This window comes from Pan troglodytes, chromosome 2 (genome assembly GCF_028858775.2).
Source record: "Pan troglodytes isolate AG18354 chromosome 2, NHGRI_mPanTro3-v2.0_pri, whole genome shotgun sequence".
Lineage (NCBI taxonomy): Eukaryota > Metazoa > Chordata > Mammalia > Primates > Hominidae > Pan > Pan troglodytes.
Genome location: NC_086015.1, coordinates 40,434,393 through 40,456,295, shown reverse-complemented (window position 1 = coordinate 40,456,295; position 21,903 = coordinate 40,434,393). Strand labels below are relative to the sequence as shown.

The following is a 21,903-nucleotide window of genomic DNA, read 5'->3' as shown; positions in this document are numbered from 1 at the left end:
TGTGGAAATTGAAAGTGACACAGATTCAGAAGCCAGGCAGGCACAGAAACTGTTAGAGGCTGAAGTGTCTGAAGTATTGTTGAGCATGAGACGTGATGAGACCCTCCACCGCCCCCGGCCCAGCAACCCCAAGCTGACAGTCAGATGCTAGGCATTAAGTCCATATGGAGATGTGAAGTAGAAGGGTGGGAGCTCCAAGACTTAGCAGACTCTACCAAACAAAAAAAGATCAGTAATCCAGAGAGCATCCTAAATGGTAGATTACATATTGAGCCCATTTTCCACCCCTCCCTGTATCCAAGCCCTTTGTCAGGTGGCTTGCAGTCCTTGCTACTAGAGACGGCAGGTGGGGGCTAGGGGGTTGCCCCTGTCTTGACTAAGGATTTGGCCACATAACTTAATTCAGCTAACGAAATGCCAGTAGACTAAGTCACAGTGTGCCACCTCCGGCCCAAGGCCTTAAGAGGCTTTGCATGCTCCCAGTTGTCCTCGCCATGAGAAGCGCATGATGTGACTAGCCCACTGGTTCAAGGAGAGAGCAGGAGATAAGGAGTAGAGAGAAGATGCAATAACAAAGCTGAGTCTGGATCAGCCAAATCTCAGCTGATCTGAAGATGCCTGAGTGAGAGTAAAACATGGCCATTTTTAAAGAACTTCTAAACTTTTCAGCACTTTAAAACTACTTTTTAGGGTGGCTTTTAGGCAACTTTCTGGTGGAAATCTTTGACCGATACAAGCACTGTTCCTAAATGTGGCCATTTAAAGAAGAAAATGAGTCATAGGGACTAGACCGTGAGAACATGAGTACATAAAGGTTTTCTGAAAACAAGAACAAGCCTTGTGTGTGATTGTAAGAGGGGTTAATATTGCCCACCATTTTGAATATCCTACCCCTTAACTGAGCCTTGGCAAAGGGTAAGGAGAACTGCAGAACCCTGACTTCCAGGCCATATTGGATGTCACTGATATGACCATGCACATATGACAGACATCGGCTTTTTTTTGGGGAAGCAACAAGCATTCCAGGTCTCACTTGTTGCCCATATACAGTGACAGGCTGATGCAGGTGTTCAAAGACCCAGACCTCGAGCCTCAATGCAAGAACACGCTAAAGGGCTTTAGGGATCTACAGGGGATCAGCTGAAGTCCTGATTACAACTATATCACAACCCAACTTCTCCCACTATCCAGTGCTGCTTCCCTTACCTTCTCACAAATATTGTTCCCCAAAGCACTCCTGAATGATCTTCCCACATGTAAATCTCTGAGGCCTAGCATCTGTCCGTAGGTACCTGGACCCGTGGCACACCACTCTCACTCAGCTTTCCGGGGGTGCTGGGATCTGGAGAAAGGGGTGGGAGGCCTTACCCACTATCATGTGGTTGCAGACATCACAGAAAGTGGGCTTCTTGAAGATGTATTCCTGAAAGGCATGAGCCTTGCCACCTGGATGCAGGCCAGCCCTGGCAGGTGTGGACGTCAGGCTTCCTGGAGCAGGGAGTGGGCTGGAGCTGGGGCTGATCTCAGCCACCATGTGTGCTTGCAGTTTCATGTCTTCGCTGTTGGTTCGCTGGAAGAAGTTGTCAGCACTTTTGCTCCGTAAACTCTTGGTCTTGAAAGAAAGTGATCGTTTTAGTTTCTGGAGCTGCAATGCAATGACAGAACAGTCTCTCTTACGATCAATGGATCAAGCAGACCTAGGCTGTGGGGGTAAGGTCTGCTGTGTGCACTACACAGTCCCCACTGACACCCTCAGTCTTGAGGAGGCTCATAAATGTCCCTGTGTGGGTGGGGTGATGGCAGTGCCTAGTAAAGAGGGAATTTCCCCCGCCCCTGCCACTAAGGCAGATGAGCAGAAAGAGGTCCGATTTTGCCTTTGATTCTGCCCCTGCTCCTCCTCCCCTGCCTCCTTAAAGTCCTACCAGTGTGCTGTCAAAGTGTCCCACCACATTGGATTTTGATATAATTTGCCTTTTGAATTTGAATCATTGGAAATATTAAGTATACAAACTCATGGGCTCAAAGGCTACATGTGTAAAGCTGGCCTTTCTCTCTTATGATCACTTAACAGCCACTTGTCTCTGCACACAGCAAAGCAGAAGAGTCTATTGTCTGGCTCAAAATCAATCTCGCTAAACTATCCACAGGACACAAACCAGGAACTCTCAAGTCTGCTTGGGTCTGAAGCATATGGATAAGTAACCTCTGTGTGTGTGTGTGTCTGTGTGTGTGTGTGTGTGTGTGTGTGTGTGTAGGACATAGGACATATTGTATTATCCTTTTGACTTTATCTGCTCTTCCTGCTGCCCTCCCTCTTGTTTTGGCCATGACAAACTAGACCATTTCTCCTTTGCCTCTGGGACTTACAAAAAAGCACCAAAACAGGTTTGGAAAAGCACAAGATTCTGGCAGGTCTGGGTTTGAGTTTAATCTACCCCTCTATTCTGGCTCCAGGAACTGGAAGATTCTGGACTCTGATGACAGCTTGCACCATGGTGCACCTTGCTCTGTCCATCCCCACAGTGGCCTTTTAAAAGTCTCTCCTGTTTACTCTGCTTTCTCATCCCTAGTCCTTAGTACATGGTTTTTCTTTTCACCCAGCAACAAGTCACTTCACCTTTAAGGTGGTTTCTTTTTGTAATTGAATATCCACGGGAGTTCTTTCTGTTGCCTGGAATAAACATGTATGGCCCAAAGCTGCAGAAAAAAGATGCTCAGATATCAAACTAAAAAGCTTCTACACAGCAAAGGAAACTGGAAGAAGCTGTCAGCACTTTTGCTCCATAAACTCTTGGTCTTGAAAGAAAGTGATCGTTTTAGTTTCTAGAACTGCAATGCAATGATGGACCAGTCTCTCTTATGATCAATGGATCATGCAGATCCAGGCTGTGGGGGTGAGATCTGCTGTGTGCATGGCACTATCCCCACTGACACAGAGTGAAAGACAACCTATAGAATGGGAAAAAGTATTTGCACAATATGCATCAGACAGGAGATGAATATCTAGAATATACAAGAAACTCAAGCATCTCAATGGCAAAAAAAAAAAAACAAACAACCCTCCAAACAATCCAATTTAAAAATGAGAAAATGATCTGAACAGACATTTCTCAAAAGAAGACATACAAATGGCTGACAAATATATTTTAAAAGTTCAACATCACTAATCATCAGGGAAATGCAAATCAAAACCACAGTGAAGCATCATCTCACTCCAGTTACAATGGCTATCATCAAAAAGACAAAAATAAGAAATGCAGAGAAAAGGGAACTCACAGACATTTTGTTTGTGGGAATGTAAACTAGTGCAACCACTATGAAGAACAGTATGGCGGTTCCTCTAAAAGCTACAAATAGAACTACCATGTGATTCAGCAATCCCACTGCTGGGAATTTATCTAAAGGAAAGGGAATCATTATACTGAGGAGACATCTGCACCCCCATGTTAATTGTAGCACTATTCACAATAGCCAAGATACGGAGTCAATCTATGGGTCCAACAATACAATGAATGGATAAAGGAAATATGGTACATGTACATGATGAAATACTATTCAGCCATAAAAAAGAATGAAACTCTGTCATTTGTGGCAACATGGATGGGACAGGAGGACATTATGTTAAATAAAATAAGCCAGGAAAAGAAAGTTAAATGTTGCATGTTCTCACTCATATGTGGAAGCTAAAAAAAGTTGATCTCATAGAAGTTAAAAGTAGAACAGAGGATACTAGAGACTGGCAAGCGCAGGGAGAAGGGAGGATGGGGAGAGATTTTTTACTAAAAAATGACAGCTAGATAGGAAGAATAAGTTCTAGTGCTCTATAGCACTGTAGGATAACTATAGTTAACAACAATACATTATATAGTTTCAAATAGCTAGAAGGAGGATACTTTTGAATGTTCCCAACACAAAAAAATGATAAATGTTTGATGTTATGGATATGCTAATTACCCTGATGTGATCACTATACTTTACATGTGTTGCAAAATCACTATGTACTCCATAAATAGGTACAATTATTTTATGTCAATTAAAAATAAAATCATAAAAGTAATTTAAAAAGAGAAAAAGAAACAAATGGTGCTCAGTACTCTTGTCTAATAAGCGTCTCCATAAGTGTGGTCAGACTCCCCCTACACGATATATCAGACAAGTTTACATGGCCTTGCCAAGCCCAACCACCTCTGTCTTAACCCCCTAAGTTCCACTTCAAAAGTCCAGGAAGATATGGTGGTCATTAGTGTTTGGGGTAGACTACAAAAAGACTGCAGTTCTCTCCCCTTTCCCTTATCCAAGCACTTTGCAATGTGAATTTGCATCTCAATCTATCAAAAGTAGAGCCTAGTTTCCCACTCCTTGAATATTGTTGGTTTCTGAAATTTAACCAATAGAAGGCAGCAGAAGTAATTTTAAGGCAGTTCCAAGCCCAGGCCTTAAGAGGCCTTGCATACTTCTGTCCTCTCTCTAGAAACCTACCAAACTGCCCAATGTAGCCTGAAGGATTATGAGACACATGGTCCAGTCAATTCCCTGCCACTCTAGGATAGAGTCCAGAAGCAGAGCCATCCTGCTGTCCTGCAGGCATAAGGGAGTCTAGACGAGACCAGAAGTACTGTCCAGCTGAGTCCTTGTCAAATTGTCAACCCACACACTCTTCAACTAAAAAGATGACTGGTGTTCTAAGTCATTAAATTAGGTATCTATTGCGTGTACACAGCAATAGATAACTGGTACAATGCTGTTCTCCCCACCCTCCTGCATGTTATGCATGTGGTGGGATTGTACTTATTTGCCCTCCTGAAGTCAGGTGTGGTTGTGTGAAGCCAGCTGTCCACTTCAGGGAGCCATACAAAAAAGAGGCCCTGCAAAGCCCTCTGAAAAGCCCCACTAGGGCTGCTAATAGGACAACATCAGCTAGAAAAGGCTAGCCAGAGACGCTGTAACAACCTGCAGAAAGGTCAGAAAGACAAAAGGCCAGCTAAGACTTTTGTCCCTTTCCCTCTGCCCTACAGCTCAAACTAACGGAGGAGTCAGAACTGTCAAAGAAGGGGGAAGAAGGAGGTGTCCCTGAGTTATTGTGGAGTTGCTTGTTGCTGAGGCATAAGCTAGTGTATCTTGATGGATACAGGGCAGTGAGTCCTGTGTCCTTGGGAGCATAGCATTGGTTTTGAAGAGGACACCTCATCTCTGAAAAAGCTAAGTGAGAAGGGGCTATGAGACAATCATTCATTGAGATTGAGCCACTTTGAGGTGAGGACCTGGATGCAGCAAAGGAGCAGTACAGACCCTCTTCACTTCAAGTCCTTCAGGCTATAAACTGGACTGATGCTGGAGGAAGGGAGGCTTACACAGGAGGTAAGACTGGAGTTTTATTTTAGAAGGACATTTAATACATTAAAATGAACAGGAAGGTAAAGAATCTGCCAAGGTTTTGTCATGGGATGTGCAACCCAGGGAGAGGTTTATCAAGGTAAACACCATCACACAGAAAAATCAAAATCATTTACTGTTTGCTCCCTACTGAGTTCAGATGATTCAATAAATTGACTACTCATGTCTCAAAATCAGAATAACACCCACCCTGTCGTGAAGGACACAGAGGATAATGTGTGGGAGAGCCCTCTGAGAACTCCACAGGATATAAGTGGATGGTGGATGATGGGGGACAAAAGTGGGGAACCAAGGAGCTGGGAATACGGAGCTGAGCTAAGTGCTTCACCAGGTGACCTATCTTAATCCTCCCAACCATTCGGTGAAGATGCAATTTTACCCCTGGAGAAATGGAAGCTGAGGGTGGTTAAGCAACTTGCCTAAGGTCACACAGATTCTGTGAATCAAGACCAGGGTTCAAATTGAATCTACCTTCCTCCAATCCCCATCCCCATGCTCTTTCCACTGCTGGTGGGTCTTTAGGGGATGGATGGAGGGGTGGAGGAGAGTCATCACCCACCTCCAGGGAGATGACAATACTTCTGGCCATCAGTGAGGATGTGGAGCAGGAAAGCAAATCTGCTTTTTGGGGAACTATTTCTTTCATTTTATATATTTCAAATTTCTGAAAAGTGATAAAAGAGCATGCCCTGTTTATCAAAGGAAAGCATCAAATGTCACTGCTTGGCCTCTGCTGCCAGGACAGGGAAAGTGACGGGGAGGATGCTTACACACATCCAGTCTTGTCTCCCTCCTGTGCTCATGTGCTTTACTTCTCCTTTCAAACCCTTCGTCATATGTGGTGTGGTGTTCTGTGTTCCCTGGAAGTTTATGTATGATGTTCAAGTATGATGCCAGGAAACCTGCCACATTTTTCTTGCTCTGGGGGATGTGGCTTGGAAATTGTATGAAGCCATCAGACCCTGCCTGCCTCTAGAGCTGGAGAATTTGTTTTGGAAGTTAATGTGACTTGTTCAAGTGGGAATCTTCAAAGAAATACCTACAAGTTAAATTAAGCCCCAGACATGAACTCAAAGGAACATGCTTTCTCTGATTATCCCTAAAAGAGCAGAGGCCAGATGAGAACATATGAAATGCAGAAATAGAAGCAAACCCTGATAATCACAGATGTTACAAAATGATTAGCTTCCATGTACCACTGCCATGGCCCAGCTCCATTTTGTTTATAATAATAATGGTAAAAGAAACAGATATTCTTCAGAACCTTACCATGTGCTTGAAACTACTCTAATCATTTACTTCATGTAATCATCCTAGCAACCTTGTGGATAGGGGATCATTCATTCATTAAATAATTCAATCAGGCCAGGTGCGGTGGCTCACGCCTGTAATCCCAGCACTTAGGGAGGTGGGCGGATCACCTGAGGTCGGGAGTTCGAGACCAGCCTGACCAACATGGAGAAACCCTGTCTCTACTAAAAATACAAAATTAGCTGGGTGTGGTGGCACATGCCTGTAATCCCAGCTACTCGGGAGGCTGAGGCAGAAGAATTGCTTGAACCTGGGAGGCAAGGTTGCAGTGAACCAAGATCACACCATTGCACTCCAGCCTGGGCAAACTCATCTAAATAATAATAATAATAATAATAATAATAATAATAATAATAATAACTCAATGAATATCATGGGTACTGCTCTGAGCTAGGTATAGACCTTGATTTGGGGGCTACGGCAGTAAAAAGAGGATTAAAACCTTCCTTTTATGGTTTTTTTTTTGTCTTTTAATAAGTGAGTTATTTTTATTTTTATTTTTATTTTTTTATTTTATTATTATTATACTTTAAGTTTTAGGGTACATGTGCACAATGTGCAGGTTAGTTACATATGTATACATGTGCCATGCTGGGGTGCTGCACCCATTAACTCGTCATTTAGCATTAGGTATATCTCTTAATGCTATCCCTCCCCCCTCCCCCCACCCCACAACAGTCCCCAGAGTGTGATGTTCCCCTTCCTGTGTCCATGTGTTCTCATTGTTCAATTCCCACCTATGAGTGAGATCATGTGGTGTTTGGTTTTTTGTCCTTGCGATAGTTTACTGAGAATGATGATTTCCAATTTCATCCATGTCCCTACAAAGGACATGAACTCATCATTTTTTATGGCTGCATAGTATTCCATGGTGTATATGTGCCACATTTTCTTAATCCAGTCTATCATTGTTGGACATTTGGGTTGGTTCCAAGTCTTTGCTATTGTGAGTAGTGCCGCAGTAAACATACATGTGCATGTGTCTTTATAGCAGCATGATTTATAGTCCTTTGGGTATATACCCAGTAATGGGATGGCTGGGTCAAATGGTATTTCTAGTTCTAGATCCCTGAGGAATGGCCACACTGACTTCCACAATGGTTGAACTAGTTTACAGTCCCACCAACAGTGTAAAAGTGTTCCTGTTTCTCCACATCCTCTCCAGCACCTGTTGTTTCCTGACTTTTTAATGATCGCCATTCTAACTGGTGTGAGATGGTATCTCATTGTGGTTTTGATTTGCATTTCTCTGATGGCCAGTGATGGTGAGCATTTCTTCATGTGTCTTTTGCCTGCATAAATGTCTTCTTTTGAGAAGTGTCTGTTCATGTCCTTTGCCCACTTTTTGATGGGGTTGTTTGTTTTTTTCTTGTAAATTTGTTTGAGTTCATTGTACATTCTGGATATCAGCCCTTTGTCAGATGAGTAGGTTGCGAAAATTTTCTTCCATTTTGTAGGTTGCCTGTTCACTCTGATGGTAGTTTCTTTTGCTATGCAGAAGCTCTTTAGTTTAATTAGATCCCATTTGTCAATTTTAAGGTCTAGTGGGTGGAGATAGACTATAGGTAGATAATCAGAGTGGTAAATAATATAAATTTGGACAGGGAGAGGAGGTACAAAGGAAAATAAGGCTAGAGCTGGGCATTAGAAGGTGAGAAGGAAGGCTTCTCTAACCGGTGACAATGGAACAGAGACATGAAGTAAGCAGTGAGTGTTTGAGCTATGCTGGAGAAGAGCATTGTGGGCAGTGGCCCCAACAAGAGATCAAGGGCAGGGTATCTGAGAAGCACTGGGGGGTCGGTGCGTCTGGTTAAGAACGATGCGGGAGAGAAAGAGCAGAGATGTCAAGGGTAGCTTCTTGCTGGACCTTGTAGGTCATGGCACGGGCTTTGGAATTTATCCTAAGGGTGATGGTTTTGAACAGGGAAGTGACAGGCTCTGACTTTTATTTAAAAGGGTCACTCTAGCAGCTGTGTGGAATACTGACTGTAGGAAGGCAAGATGGAAACAGGGAGACAAGTTGGGAGGGGAGACTCTTGCGATAATCCTGATCAGAAGTAATTTTAGCTTGGCCTTGCATAGTTATGGTAAGATACGGCTGAATTTGGAGTTGAGTTTTGAATAAGTTTGAAATGCTTATTTGGAATTCAAGTGGCACTGCCAGTTAAGCAGCTGGATATATGATTCTGGGATTCCAGGGAAAGGTCCAAGCTGGAGTAATACCTTGGGAGTAATTAGCATATTGATGGTATTTAAAACCATGAGACTAGATGAGATCACTACATAGGCAGTGAGTGCAGACACGGAGGAGAAGTGATCTGAGGACAGAACTCTGGGGCATTCCAGTATTTAGAGGACAAGAAGATTGGTAAGGACAAGAAAAGGGACTTAAGAAGGAAAGGCTGGTGAGGAAGGAGAAGACTCAAAGAGAGGAGTGTGTTAGAAGCTGAGGGAAGAAAATGATTCAAAGAAGAGAGAATAGCCAAAAGCATGAAATGAATCTTAAATAATAACGTCAAGTAAGGAGAGATTTAGGAATTGGTTATTGTATTTGGTAATGGGAATGTCTTTGGAGGACCTTAATAATAGTAGATTCAGTGAAGTGATAAGTGTGAAAACCTAACTGAGGAGGTTTCAGGAGAGGACGGCTGGAAGAAAAGTGAGCAGAGGTAGTGAACGTGGACAGTTGTTTTGAGAAGCTTTGCTATAAAGAAGATTAGTGAAAAGAGGCAATATCTGAAGGGAAATGTAGCATCCAGGGAGTTTTTTTTTTTTTTGTCATGTTTTGTTTAAATACAGGAGCTTACTCCAGCATGTGTTAAATCTGACGATGCATAAGAGAGAAAGGGGCATGCTGGAGCCATGTCCATGGGTAGTTGAGAAGAAGGGTTGCCTTTAAATTGGAGTGAGGCAGGCCGCCATAAGGAGAAAGATGGAGAAGAGTTGGTGGAATTGGTATTGGCTGGATGTGGCTTTTCTCTTTTGATTGCTTCTATATTCTCAGTGAATAAAGAAAAAAAGTCTGTCTCCTGAGTCAGAGACAGTGGGAGGTGGAGGGAGGAGATGTCCAAAGTTGAAAGAGGGAGATGTGGAATAACCATTTCAGAGACAGGGGAGGGTGAATGGACTAGAGTAATGTACCGTGGTAGGATGGGAAGGTAGCTCAGAGGGTCCATTTTAGATTATTTCCTCATTTTACAGATGAGAAAACAGAAAAATGCCAACTTGCCCAAAGTTAAATGGCTAGCAAGTTGCAGAATGAAGATCTGCATACAGATCTCTCTGTCTCCAAAGCTCTTAAAGCCAAATGGACTTTCATAAGGTATCCCACCCTTGATGTGCTCTTAGTAAAATTTCTCTGCTTAGTGTGTTTTGTTTTCTGGTGCCTGCTGGAATTTCAGCAATAATCCATGTGGTTGCCAGGTTGAGCAACACTACTTATATGGCAATTAGTCAGGGAATGCAGAAATTGGGAGTCATGAGAGCACTGGAACACAGAATTGCAGCCTGAAGGTGAATGTAACAGCAGGTGTATTGATTTACCAGTCTGTTCCACAGCGGCACATCAAGTTAATTAACCAGTGTGCACTTGATCATTTCTGCCAGGATCTAAAGTCCATGCTATATGGGAAAGGGGTGGTTCTGATGCAAAGAGTCTGCCCACACAGGCGGTAAATTAGGAGGCACAGTCACCATATCAACTCAGTTTCCTGCCCGTTGACATTTAACCATAAAGTCAGTTGCCACTATACAGACATTTCCTTGGCTATTTAACACTGTACCAATAATGCACTGGCTTTTACTTCTGAGTTGAAATGAAGTCATCAGGGAACCTTTGACAAGCAAATGTTTCCTCCTTGATACTCACATGTGGTCTACATCTTTGATTTTTAAATGGACATTTTTTCTTTTTTACCTTTTAACTTTTCTAAAATAGTTATGCCTTGTTCATTGAATAAAGAGCATTGAAATGCTCATTATTTTCATTTTTCTGAGAAGATATTAAACCATTAAATGATGACATCTAAGAATTGAGGAAATACCTGTCATTTTGTGGCCTAATAGCCCTCGTGCATTGACTCTCGAAGCCAGCTCCCTTCACACTCCAGCCGCCATGCAGATTCACCTCATCTATTCCAAGTTTGGCTGATGGTGTAGTTTGTCAAAGCACTTTCCACATTCACCTCTAACATTTTACATGTGAACTCAATGGGCAGAGAGTGAGCATTGGGGGTCTTTAGAAATGTAGTGTTTTGTATGAGGATTAAATTTCTCACCAACAGTTTTACCCCACTCACAGCTTGATTTCTTTTACAGCAAGTACAATACATTCCAGGTACTGATTTGCTTTAGTTTGGATGGTAACTTCAAAGTTGAAATATTATTCTTACATCTACCTGGCTCTGTCATAGCCAGCTCCAAAAACCAGTTATTAATGACTATATTGGTAAAGCAACAGTTATTAGATATGATTGATTGCATGCTCTGCCACTGCTGAAATGTGTGGTCTTGGGCAAGTCTCTCAAGCTCCTTGGCTTAGGTTCTACCAGTAAATATAGAGGATGAGCTCAGTGGCTGCAAAGTTCTCTTCCAGCTCTGAGAAGTCAGCATGGTGAGAAAATACAAAAGACTTTAAATAGTCTCCACTTTTAGGAAGTCTAAGATCTAATTCTGGAGACAAATAGCAATGCATAAAACTTTCTGAGGGTGACACAAGCCCTATATTTATATTAACAAGTGAAGTTGAGTGTTTTGATCACTGCCTACTCTAATATGTCAGAAACAGGAGCTATCAATGGAGGCTGAAATAGTCAGAGGCATTCTTTCAAGTCTTGAAGTATGAATCAATGTTAAAACATATAATTCAACTGTTTAAGTGCTCTGATGGCATTCCTCAGTTCTAGGTTATACCAGGTTCCTTACTGTGGGAAATGGGATCCTTCCTGCTGGATTACGGCCATCCACCTGTCCAGTATTATTTCTAGTCATCCCCTCCTGCACCCCATGCACCTAGATAAACTAAGAGCAGGCCCCAGTTTTCCAATGATACATAAACCTTAAGTGCCTTGGTTTGTTCTTCCTGGGAGGTCTGTGTCTCATTCGGTGTATCTGGAACATGCCTGGTTCACCTAACTTTAACTTCTCTGTGGAGTCTAGCCTGGTCCTCCTTGCAGGTGCTTCTGGATGGTCCCTCCTACGTGATCCCCAGTATGCAGCATGTGTAATATGTTATCACCCTTCCTACCTCCTGCCCTGGGGCTCTGCTGCAGACCATGAAGCCACTTCCAACAGGAAGCACAGTGACTGGTACATAGTAATTATATTGATTTACTACCAAGTAGTTATTGTACTCTTATTATACACCAGGCTCTATCCTAAGGACTTTACACGGGTTATCTTTTGATTGTCAAGCTAACCCTATGAGGCAGTACTATTACTGTCCCTATTTTATGGATAAGGAGAGGGTGGTAGAAAGAAGTTAAATAATGTGCCCAAATCTTATAGATTGAGAAAATGGGTCCAAAAGATGTTAAGTGACATGCCCGAGGTCCATAGAAGATGAGATGCTTTAAGATGCTTAATAAAGCGACAGTTTTTTTTTTTTTTTTTTTTTGAGATGGAGTCTCACTCTGTCACCCAGACTGGAGTGCAGTGGCACGATCTTGGCTCACTGCAACCTCCGCCTCCTGGGCTCAAGAAATTTGCCCTGCCTCAGCCTCCCGAGTAGCTGAGATTATAGGCACCCACTACCACACCCAGCTAATTTTTGTATTTTTAGTAGAGACGGAGTTTCACCATGTTGGCCAGGCTGGTCTTGAACTCCTGACCTCAGGTGATCCACCTGCCTCGGCCTCCGGAAGTGCTGAGATTACAGGTGTGAGCCACCACGCCAGGCCTAAAGCAAAGGTTTTAAGGCTCCCCTTGTGTGCAGAGATAGAGGAGCCTTTCATACCTGAGGAAGAGACACAGTGAAGATTTTGGGGTCAGAACGGCTTTGCTGCCCTTCCCAGCTCTGCTGGTCTCCAGCAGTGTGAGTGTAGGAAAGTTATTTAACTTCTCTGAGTCCCAAATTCCCCGTCCATAAAATAGGAGTAATAATAGGTTCCCTGCAGATTTGTTGTGAGGATTAAATAAAATAAAGCATCTAAAGTATCTGGCAAGGTATCTGGCACTCAAGGGCTACTTCATAACTCTGACTTCTCAAAATCCCCACCACACCTCTGCCATATCTGGTGAGGCATGTGGATGCCGCTGTAACAATACAGGGCGATTGTTATCACCTTCAGAGCTGATTCAAAGATTCCTCTTAGGAAACAGAACTGTATATATTCAGAAGAAATACTTTGAGTAGCTACCTGGCTAGGGAAGATGGTTCCAAGGACCAATCTCAATTTAAAAATAACAGCCCTTTTTTCTACTGAATACTGAGAGGAAGTGAAGTTTGCAGATGTAAGATCTGAACTACAAGATGACAAGCAGTAATAGAAAAGGAGTTGGGGGTGAGGGGAGGCTGCCATGAGGGAGTTGTGCCAGAAAGAGTAGGGAGGAAACAAATTCTGGGGTGGTATGGAGGCAGAGATTTTTGAGTAAGAGAACTACTGACGGAAGTGTGCTTTATAAACCTCTCTCCCTTTTTTTCCTCCTCAAATTCTTCAGTAAATTTAGTACACTGCTCATTGATGTTTTGGGCAAGAGGCCTCCTTTTCAGGGAGAATGAAGAGGTGAGTTCAGAGAGTTAGCACCTGCATTATAATGGATTGTATGGCAAGTTTCAGAGCACGCTCCTCAGATCTGGAATCCTGTCAGAGAGAGCCCCTGCCTGCCCAGGTGGCATTGAGGTTGCAACTGAGAGTATGGGTTCTGAGCCATCCAGCTCCTCAGGTAGGAGTCATGCCAAGCTGTCTGATGCCATGGCCATAAAGCCCAACACGGGCGGCAGTGGCCACTCCCCACTCTGTATTCTGAGTTGCTGCTCCTGTTGCTGTGTGACAGTGGGGAGAAAGTGTACAGTCCCAGGGACCACACTGGTGTTTTCCCCCGAGAACAAAGAGAGTGCTGGGCCCTAGGAAGGTCAATGAAAGAGAAGATGGAAATATGATGGCTGGCTGGCTGTCTAAAAGGTAGAAAAACTGTTGAGAGCAGTGAGGATTTTACAGTATAGAGCTTTCTAGATTCTGATTGATACATCAAGTAGTTCTAGAAATTAAGTGATGGACAGCAGAACAAAAGGATTTACATTCAGTACTATGCTAGGTTTCATTTATCAAGTACTGCTTCTCATAATGCCGTGCAAATAGTGGGTATTTGCTACCGGGTGAATTGTATCCCTCCTCAAATTCTTATGTTGATGCCTTAATCCCCAGTACCTCAGAATATGATTTTATTTGGAGACAGGGCTTTTGCAGAGGTAGTTTAAAATGAGGTCATTAGGGTGTACCCTAGTCCGATCTGACTGGTGTCCTTGTAAGAAGAGGAAATTTGGACACACAGAGGAAAAATCATGTGAGGACACAGTGAGAAGGTGATTATCTACAAGGCAAGGAGAAAGGCCCCAGAAGAAACCAATACCTTGATCTTGGACTTCTAGCCTCTAGAGCTGCAAGAAAATAAATTTGTGTTGTTTATGCCACCCAGTCTGTGGTACTCTGTTGTGGCAGCTCTAGCAAATTAATATAGTACTCCATAAAAGCCCTCTGAGGCAAATATTGTGCTCCTAAAACATCAATTGCAATAAGAAAGAGCTGCACTGAGGATATTTCTGTAGTATTTCTACTGTTGCACAGGCAAATGTATTTCGCATATGCTCCACTGGTTAATAAAGATGGAAACCTGGGCAGATTGTCTTGTCCGTGCTGTATTGTCTGGGACATCTTCTCTCAGATATGTTCCTGGAGACCTACTGCTCATTATCTAAGTCTCAGCTCCAATATTGCTTCTAATGCCCTGCCTCAGGCTCTCCCTGACTTCTCCACATAGAGCTCAATATTCTATGCATGCAGGTGCCCTATCATTCTACCATAACCTGCAGCAGTACGTCACCACAACTGACATTCTACATACTCTTATTCTATACGCTGAGGTCAAGGACTATTCTTTTCATCTTTGGATCTCCAACATGCAGGTACAGGCTTTGGCATAGGATAGGCATTCTATGTTGAGTAATTGAATGAATGGATTGCCTGCCTTACATGTTTGAATTCCCCAAATTTAGTGGGAAGAAAATGACAGATGAATCATCCCTTCAATCTTCTGGCCTAGAACAATGTTCTGGCCTAGAAGACTCTTTGAGTCCTCCCTTCTCTCATCTTGAACCCCATTTTCTACCAGTAACCAAGGCTAATCTCCCTTTCCTTAAAAATATCTCCTGTATTCATCTCTCCTCTCCAAGACTCCGACCCTTTTCACCTGTGTTATGACCTCCAGTTTTCCTTTATAATTTATTCTTGCAGTCTTATCTTCCAGCAGCCTGGGTCAGGCAGGGGCTAGATTCAAGAAACCATGTGGGTACATGAAGGTATCAAGCCAGTATAGTGTAAGGAGTTGGAGCAGAGTGAAACAGATAACAATGTTCCTGTGGACCCTGAGGCCTGAAACCAAAGGTAGAGTTATACAACTCAATTCTGAGGAGGCAAGGAGAAGTGGGGGCACATACTCAAGGCTGAAGAGCTACCATGGTGGCCAGGCAATACCGAAGAGTGTGTTCAATCCAGAAAACAAGTGTATAGGCTTGAGGTGGCCCAGGGACATGCAAGGGGAGGAAGCATCTTCCATGCTACACATGTCAGCCCTTATGGACAGAGAGAGAGAAATGTGAAGGTTCTGAGCAAGTTCCAACCTGTTCCCCACCACTCCCAGGTCTCCTCCTACAGTGGACAAGGCCTAGATGGGTGCAGAAACACATCGGCAGTCATAAGGAATATCTCTCTCTGCTCTGGCGCCCCTCATGTGTTCTCTGGGGCAGCACAAGGACCAGAGGTTCATAGTGGGATCTGAAAAGTTCAAATGAAACAGTTGGATTCTTACAGAGAAAGGCTCCTGAATTCCTGACTGGTGTGTCCTTGAGGACCTCTAGGAAGCAGTCCTCCAGCTTACTTCCTCATTTCACAGACTCTAAGTTAGTAAAGGGCATAGCATTTTATCTGGTTAATAGACCTCAAACCTTGGAATCATCCTTGACTCCAATTTCTCCCTTCCTCTTCACATTCAGTCCATTAGCCAATACATTAGTCAATGAGACTTTCAAAATATATGCAGAATCCACCCACTTCATACTACCTCTGTTATCATTATCCCAATCTGACATCTGGTCTCACCTGTACAACCGCCATCCTCAAGGTCTCCCTAACTGAATATATTAACTATATTCTATTTCTTGCTCTATGCTCCATACTTCCTTCAAAGTGGCCAAGAGTGATTACTTAAGATGGAAATCAGACCATTTTACTACTCTGCTCAAAACCTTAGCATAGTTTCTCTGTAGTTACAATAAAATCTAATGTCCTTTCCGTGATCTGACCTCTGATCATTCTTACCATTCTCCTTCATCACTCACTCTGCACCAGTCCCTCTGGCCTCCTTGCTGATCACAAACACACCAGAAAACTGCTACGTCAGGGCCTTCACTCCTGTTGTTCTGACTTCCTGTAATGCTCTTCCCTTCCCATGGTCTTCTCACTTCTCACTTCCTTCAGGTCTCTACTCAAAGGTCATTCACACGAGACTTCCCCTGATCCCTGTGCTCTATCCGCATTTCCTCTTCAGGGCACTTATTACTATTTGATTTCGTTTCTTAACTTTTTATTTTGAAGACTTGTAAGCATATCGAAAATGGGCAATAATAGTTCCATGAATGCTGGTATAGCCTTCACCCAGATTCAACAACTATTAATATTTTGGACTATTTGTTTTTTATTATTCTTTCTGACATACAGATATTATTGTGATTTGTTATTGTCATTGCTATTGTTATCATCACTGATCTGTTTGGGAATAAACTGCAAGCATCAGGATCTCTTATTCCCAAAAACTTCATTCAGTCTGTCTCTCTCAAGAATAACCATATTTTTATGTAAATACAACATAGTAAATTAACATTAATGTAACATGTTAATGCAACTCATACTCAAATTTTACAAAGAAGAGCTCTAGGGGGCCTCAATCACATCCCACTCTGGACAAGAGATGAGCAGAGCAGAACTTGAGCAGAACTAATAACACCTTTTATAGCATTAAAAAATCTGCTTCAGGGTCTAATCTAGGATTATGCATTGCTCTTAGTTTTCAGGTATTTTTATTCTCATTTAATTTGAAATAGTGTCACCTTTTCATTGTTTTTTGTGACATTTTTAAAGAGTACAGAATAATTGTCTCGTAGAATGTTCCTCAGTGTGGGCTTGCTGATGTTTCTTCACAGTTCTGTCAGGTTACACATATTTTTGGTAGAAATATCATAGAAGTGATGCTGTGTCCCTCTGGGTACATCATTATTAGGAGGTATATGATTTCTTTATATTATATGCTCATTTCTTTGTTTCTTTGTTGAATATCTGCTTCGCAAGCTAGAATGTAGTTTCCACAAGGGTAGGGAATTTTCACTGCTCTATTAACTTCTGTCTCTCAGAATCTCAAACTGAGCCTGGCACATGTTAGATGCTCAATAAATATTAGCTGAAAGACTGAATCTAGAATCTAGTGAATCTGGAAGTGAATCTGGTGAATCTAGAAGTGATTGACTCTAAAGCCCAGGTAGACTTAACTACTAGATGAACTGCTTACCACAGCATCTCCCAGAGAATTCCAGGAAAATGTCCCTATCTTACATATTCTTGAGCAGTTATAGCATGCCAGGCAGCCTGTAGACACTTTGGGGAGACAGAACAAAGCACATAAATGGCTCAGAGCTCTCTGGCACTTATTTCCGAGGCTGGCCCAGAGGGGACACTGCATTAGGGGCCTGTGGCAATCCTGGTTGGAAGAGAACTTGCAAAGATTTCACATACAAGAATTCATATATGATGCATATTGGGATGTGAAAGAAGGTCGAGGTGTTTCACAGGCTCACAGTGTTCTTCATGGAGTCACAATAGCCCCAAAAGCATGGAGAAAGTTCTGCTCTGCTCATCGTTTATCCAGAGTGGGACATGATTGAGACCTCCTAGAGCTCTTGTTTGCAAAATTCCCCATGGACTTGGAAGTGAGAAAGGTGGAGGCTAACTGAAAGAACAGACCACAGTTCATTTTCCCAACACAGGTTCTCAACCCAAGGGTTAGGCCTTAGCTGGGGTGTTTGTGGATGAGGCAAGAAGGAGGCTGTTGGTGGAGATGAGTTGAAGGGCAATGAATTAGCTGTCACACTTACATTTTGCTTTAGATGGGTTGGATTTTTAATACCTAAAAATGAGACCCTTATGACCAACAATGAAAGCCATGAGACCTTCCCAAAATGTTGTCGAGAGGTGATGAACAGAATTCCAACCAACCAACCATGTTAGAAGAGTGTGATGAGAGAAAAATAAAGCTAATAGCTGAGGGTAACCTTCTGAGTTCAGCCCACTTAATAAACTAGTGACCCTATCCTTATTTAAAAACTTGTTTTCATATATGTTATAGAATTTGATGTTAAAATTAGTAGTGGGGTTAGAACTTGAACCCAAGCTTCTAAGTCACGTCTGGAGACCTTTCCTCTAGTCTGGTTCTGCTTTCCTGTATTGTATTGGCTTAAGAAAAATCTATGGCTTGAAAAAAGTAGCTAACAGATTAAGACAACAATTTATAGGCAGAATACTTTGTGTATTTCAAACCATGTGTATAATCCTTGACTTTTAATTTTCAAACCACTGCAGTATACTGCTAAAGCTACACGTTAGATTTATAGGAACTTAGTAAATGGTTTTTGATTAAATAGTTGCAGCTTTAAAGGCTGCTTGGAGAATTAGAGCAGCAAGTACAATCCCAACTCTGTTTAGAGCCTCATCTGATGCTTTCCTTGGTTTTTATAATCTATCTAGCAAGAGATAAGATAAGGGCAGTTTCCTTTGCCAAATGAACAGGGAGACTTTGCTTCCTCCTAATAATTAAGAAAAACCGTAGAGTTAGATTACATCAAGTGAGAAAAAGAAAACTATTGATGTTAAACATTAGCTGTCAGGTGTTGGAGAATTATTCTGAATTTTTCAATTCAGGAGGGCTCTGGATTCCTTTTATCTATGAAAGAGCAACCCAGTAATACATTATCTGAAATACTCTTTTTTTTGTTTTGTTTTGTTTTGTTTTTTGTTTTTTGAGAGAGAGGGTCTTGCTGTCACTCAGGCTGGAGTGCAGTGGTACAATCTCAGCTTACTGCAACCTCTGCCCCCCCGGGCTCAAGTGATCCTGCCACCTCAGCTTCCTGAGTGGCTGGGACCACAAGCACACATCACCATTCCTTGCTATTTCGTTTTTGTATTTTTGGTAGAGACAGGGTCTCACCATGTTGCCCAGCCTAGTTTCAAACTCCTGAGCTCAAGCCATCCCCCTGCGTTGGCCTCCCAAAGTGCTGGGATTACAGGGATGAGCCACCACTCCCAGCCAAGAATAATTCTTTCTCTAACATTTTCTTTTAAAATAGTATTAGTCATAAAGAAAAGTTGCAGGATAGAGTTCATACACACCTTTCATCCAGCTTCCCCTGCTGAACACCTTGTATAACCACAGTAAATTGATTACAACCAGGAAATTAACACTGATATAAAACTATCAACTTATTTACAGATCTTAGTAGAATTTTGCCTTATCAGAATTGGTTGTCTCATATTATCCTTTTCTGGTCCAGGATCCAATCCAGGATTCCATATTGCAATGAATTGTTCTTTCTTTAGTTTCCTCCAATCTGTATCAGGTCCTCGGTCAGTCTTACTTTGCCTTTCATAACCTTGAGCCTTTTGAAGACTACCGGCCAGTTATTTTGTAGATTATCTTTCATGTTGGGTTTGTCTGATGTTTTCTGATTATTATATCAAGGTTATGTATTTTTCATAAGACTAGGACAAAAGCGATATGCTGTTCTTGGTTCATCATATTAGGAAACACCTGATGTCAATGTCTTCCATTACTGGTGATTAACTTTTGTCACTGGGTCAAAGTAGTATTTTCTGGGTTGCTCCACTGTAAAGTTACCTCTTTCCCCTTCATAATAAATATCATGTGACTATAAGACTTTTTAAAAAATCATCCCATACATCATTTCAAAATGTGACTATGAGACTTTGAGATGGCAAATATCCTGTACTTATCATATACTTGCCCTCTAATTTCATCATCCATTAATGAATTTTTGCCTTCAAACTTATTACCTGCTGTCTGCCTAATAGTGGTGTTCTATTTCTATTAGTCATTCTGTATTTATTAGAATCCTATTGCATAATTACCCTTCATTTATTTATTTATTTATTTATTCATTAAATTATTCATTTCTATCAGTATGGAATGATAGATACTTGCTTTATTCTATGGGTTACAATTCCTCATTATCATTATTTATTTTGTTGCTCAAATTGTCCCAGGTTTGCTCATTCAGAGCTCCTTTTAGTTGGTACCTACATCGTTTTTGGCATGCCCCTTTCCCCAGTCAGTTTTGAACACTTCCCTACTTTTTAACACTGCAAGATTTTTCCAGGCTTATCTTGTATTTTTCCTGTCCTGGTCTTGCAACCATCTATTTCTTCAAGGAAGCTGGTTAGTTTTATTGGGGGATGGCATTTAGAAACTGAGATGTCTGGGTACTAGATGCGCTTATTGCTACTGGGGTGGCATTAATTTTGGGCTCTAAAATTCCAGATCTCTTAGTGGACAGAGCTAGGGAATATATAAATGACTACGCATACACCTATATGTATGTATCTATATTTTTATATCAGTCTATCTGTAGAAATATTAAAAAGCAGGGGTTCATATCAATGCATTCTCTTCTTTATTAAAATAAACTTCATTGCTCTCTGATTGATATTTACATGGCTGGACTCTAAAACAAGTGTCCTTTAAACTATACTAGAGGAAGAGAGAACAGTTTTGTTTTTTTTTTGGGAGAAAATACACAGGGCAAAAGAGAGAAATTGGAAAAAAACATGAAGAACAGAGAATCTACTTAAAAGAGCAGCCATATAGTCACTTGATAAATGTTTGTTAAATTAAGTGAGTGGGGGGATCTTTTCATTTCCACAAATACTTATCAGCTACATGCTGCCTGTCATCCATTTTGCTGGGGACAAGGAGAAGCAACAACATGCCCCTTGTCCTCAAGTTTTCACTCATTTGGGGAGAGGATACATGAACAGATCCATTATATTCATTATATGGCATTAAACTCAGTCTTGTGAGAAAAAAATTAAAATATAGGGCAGCATCATTTTTGGAGGCATATTTTAGGACAATAGATTATTTATGAGCAAAAGAAGAAAGATGAGGAGGAAGGGAGCTTCAAGTTCAAAGCCTAAGACAGGAAAAGAGCTCGATAATGTGTTAATAAGCCTGACAACATCTTGTAGCAACAGATAATTGCTGAATGTGTTAAGCAAGGGAAGAATTTGCTCATACTTATATATTTACATCCTATAATATTAATAATGATACACACATGGTAAACAAAATACAGTACAAAAAAAGAAACTTATCAAAAAGTAAGTCTTCTCACATCAGGTCTCCAGTTCAACTGAGGATAAAACCTCTATGAATAGTTTCTTCTTCCAGCACTGTTCTGTCTGTATGCCTGTGTATAAGTGTATAGATCGCCTCTTAAAAAACACGCATCTAATATACAATGTATATTTTTCTGTATCATGATTTTACATTTCATAATATATACTGGGGATCTTTTTATTATATGTATCTAATAGCACGGGAGATTTAATTTATTTCTCATTGAAGCCTAATATTTCATTGAATGGAGGCAGCAGAATAATTAATTATTCCATTTTCTTAAGGCAGAGACCTGTAGTTCTTCACCAAAATCCATTTTAATTTTCTTCCTCGGTATGTGGTTTGATTACATGTTTCTAAGCTTCTGGCTGATAAAGGCAGAAACAAGACTGTGTTTTTGCTAATGGAATACAGTGAAATGCTGTGTATCACTTCTGAAATTCGGCCTTAAGGCTGTGTATATGCCTACTTCATTCTCTCTTCCTTTTTCACACTGGCTGCACTATGGCTATGGTGGAGAACCCA

General features: G+C 41.6%; 1 protein-coding gene across 4 annotated transcripts in view; it reads right to left on the bottom strand.

The window, feature by feature from the left end:
* Positions 1 to 21,903, bottom strand: part of STAC (SH3 and cysteine rich domain) — a 169,766-nt gene that overhangs the window by 105,093 nt on the left and 42,770 nt on the right. For 3 of the 4 annotated variants that reach the window (XM_516358.5, XM_024355367.3, XM_009445148.5), the window contains exon 2: positions 1,369 to 1,645. In XM_516358.5, coding sequence (XP_516358.4) covers positions 1,369 to 1,645 — 277 coding nt within the window. The remainder of the gene's footprint in view (positions 1 to 1,368; positions 1,646 to 21,903) is intronic. The other variant, XM_016940654.4, reaches the window with a different exon arrangement.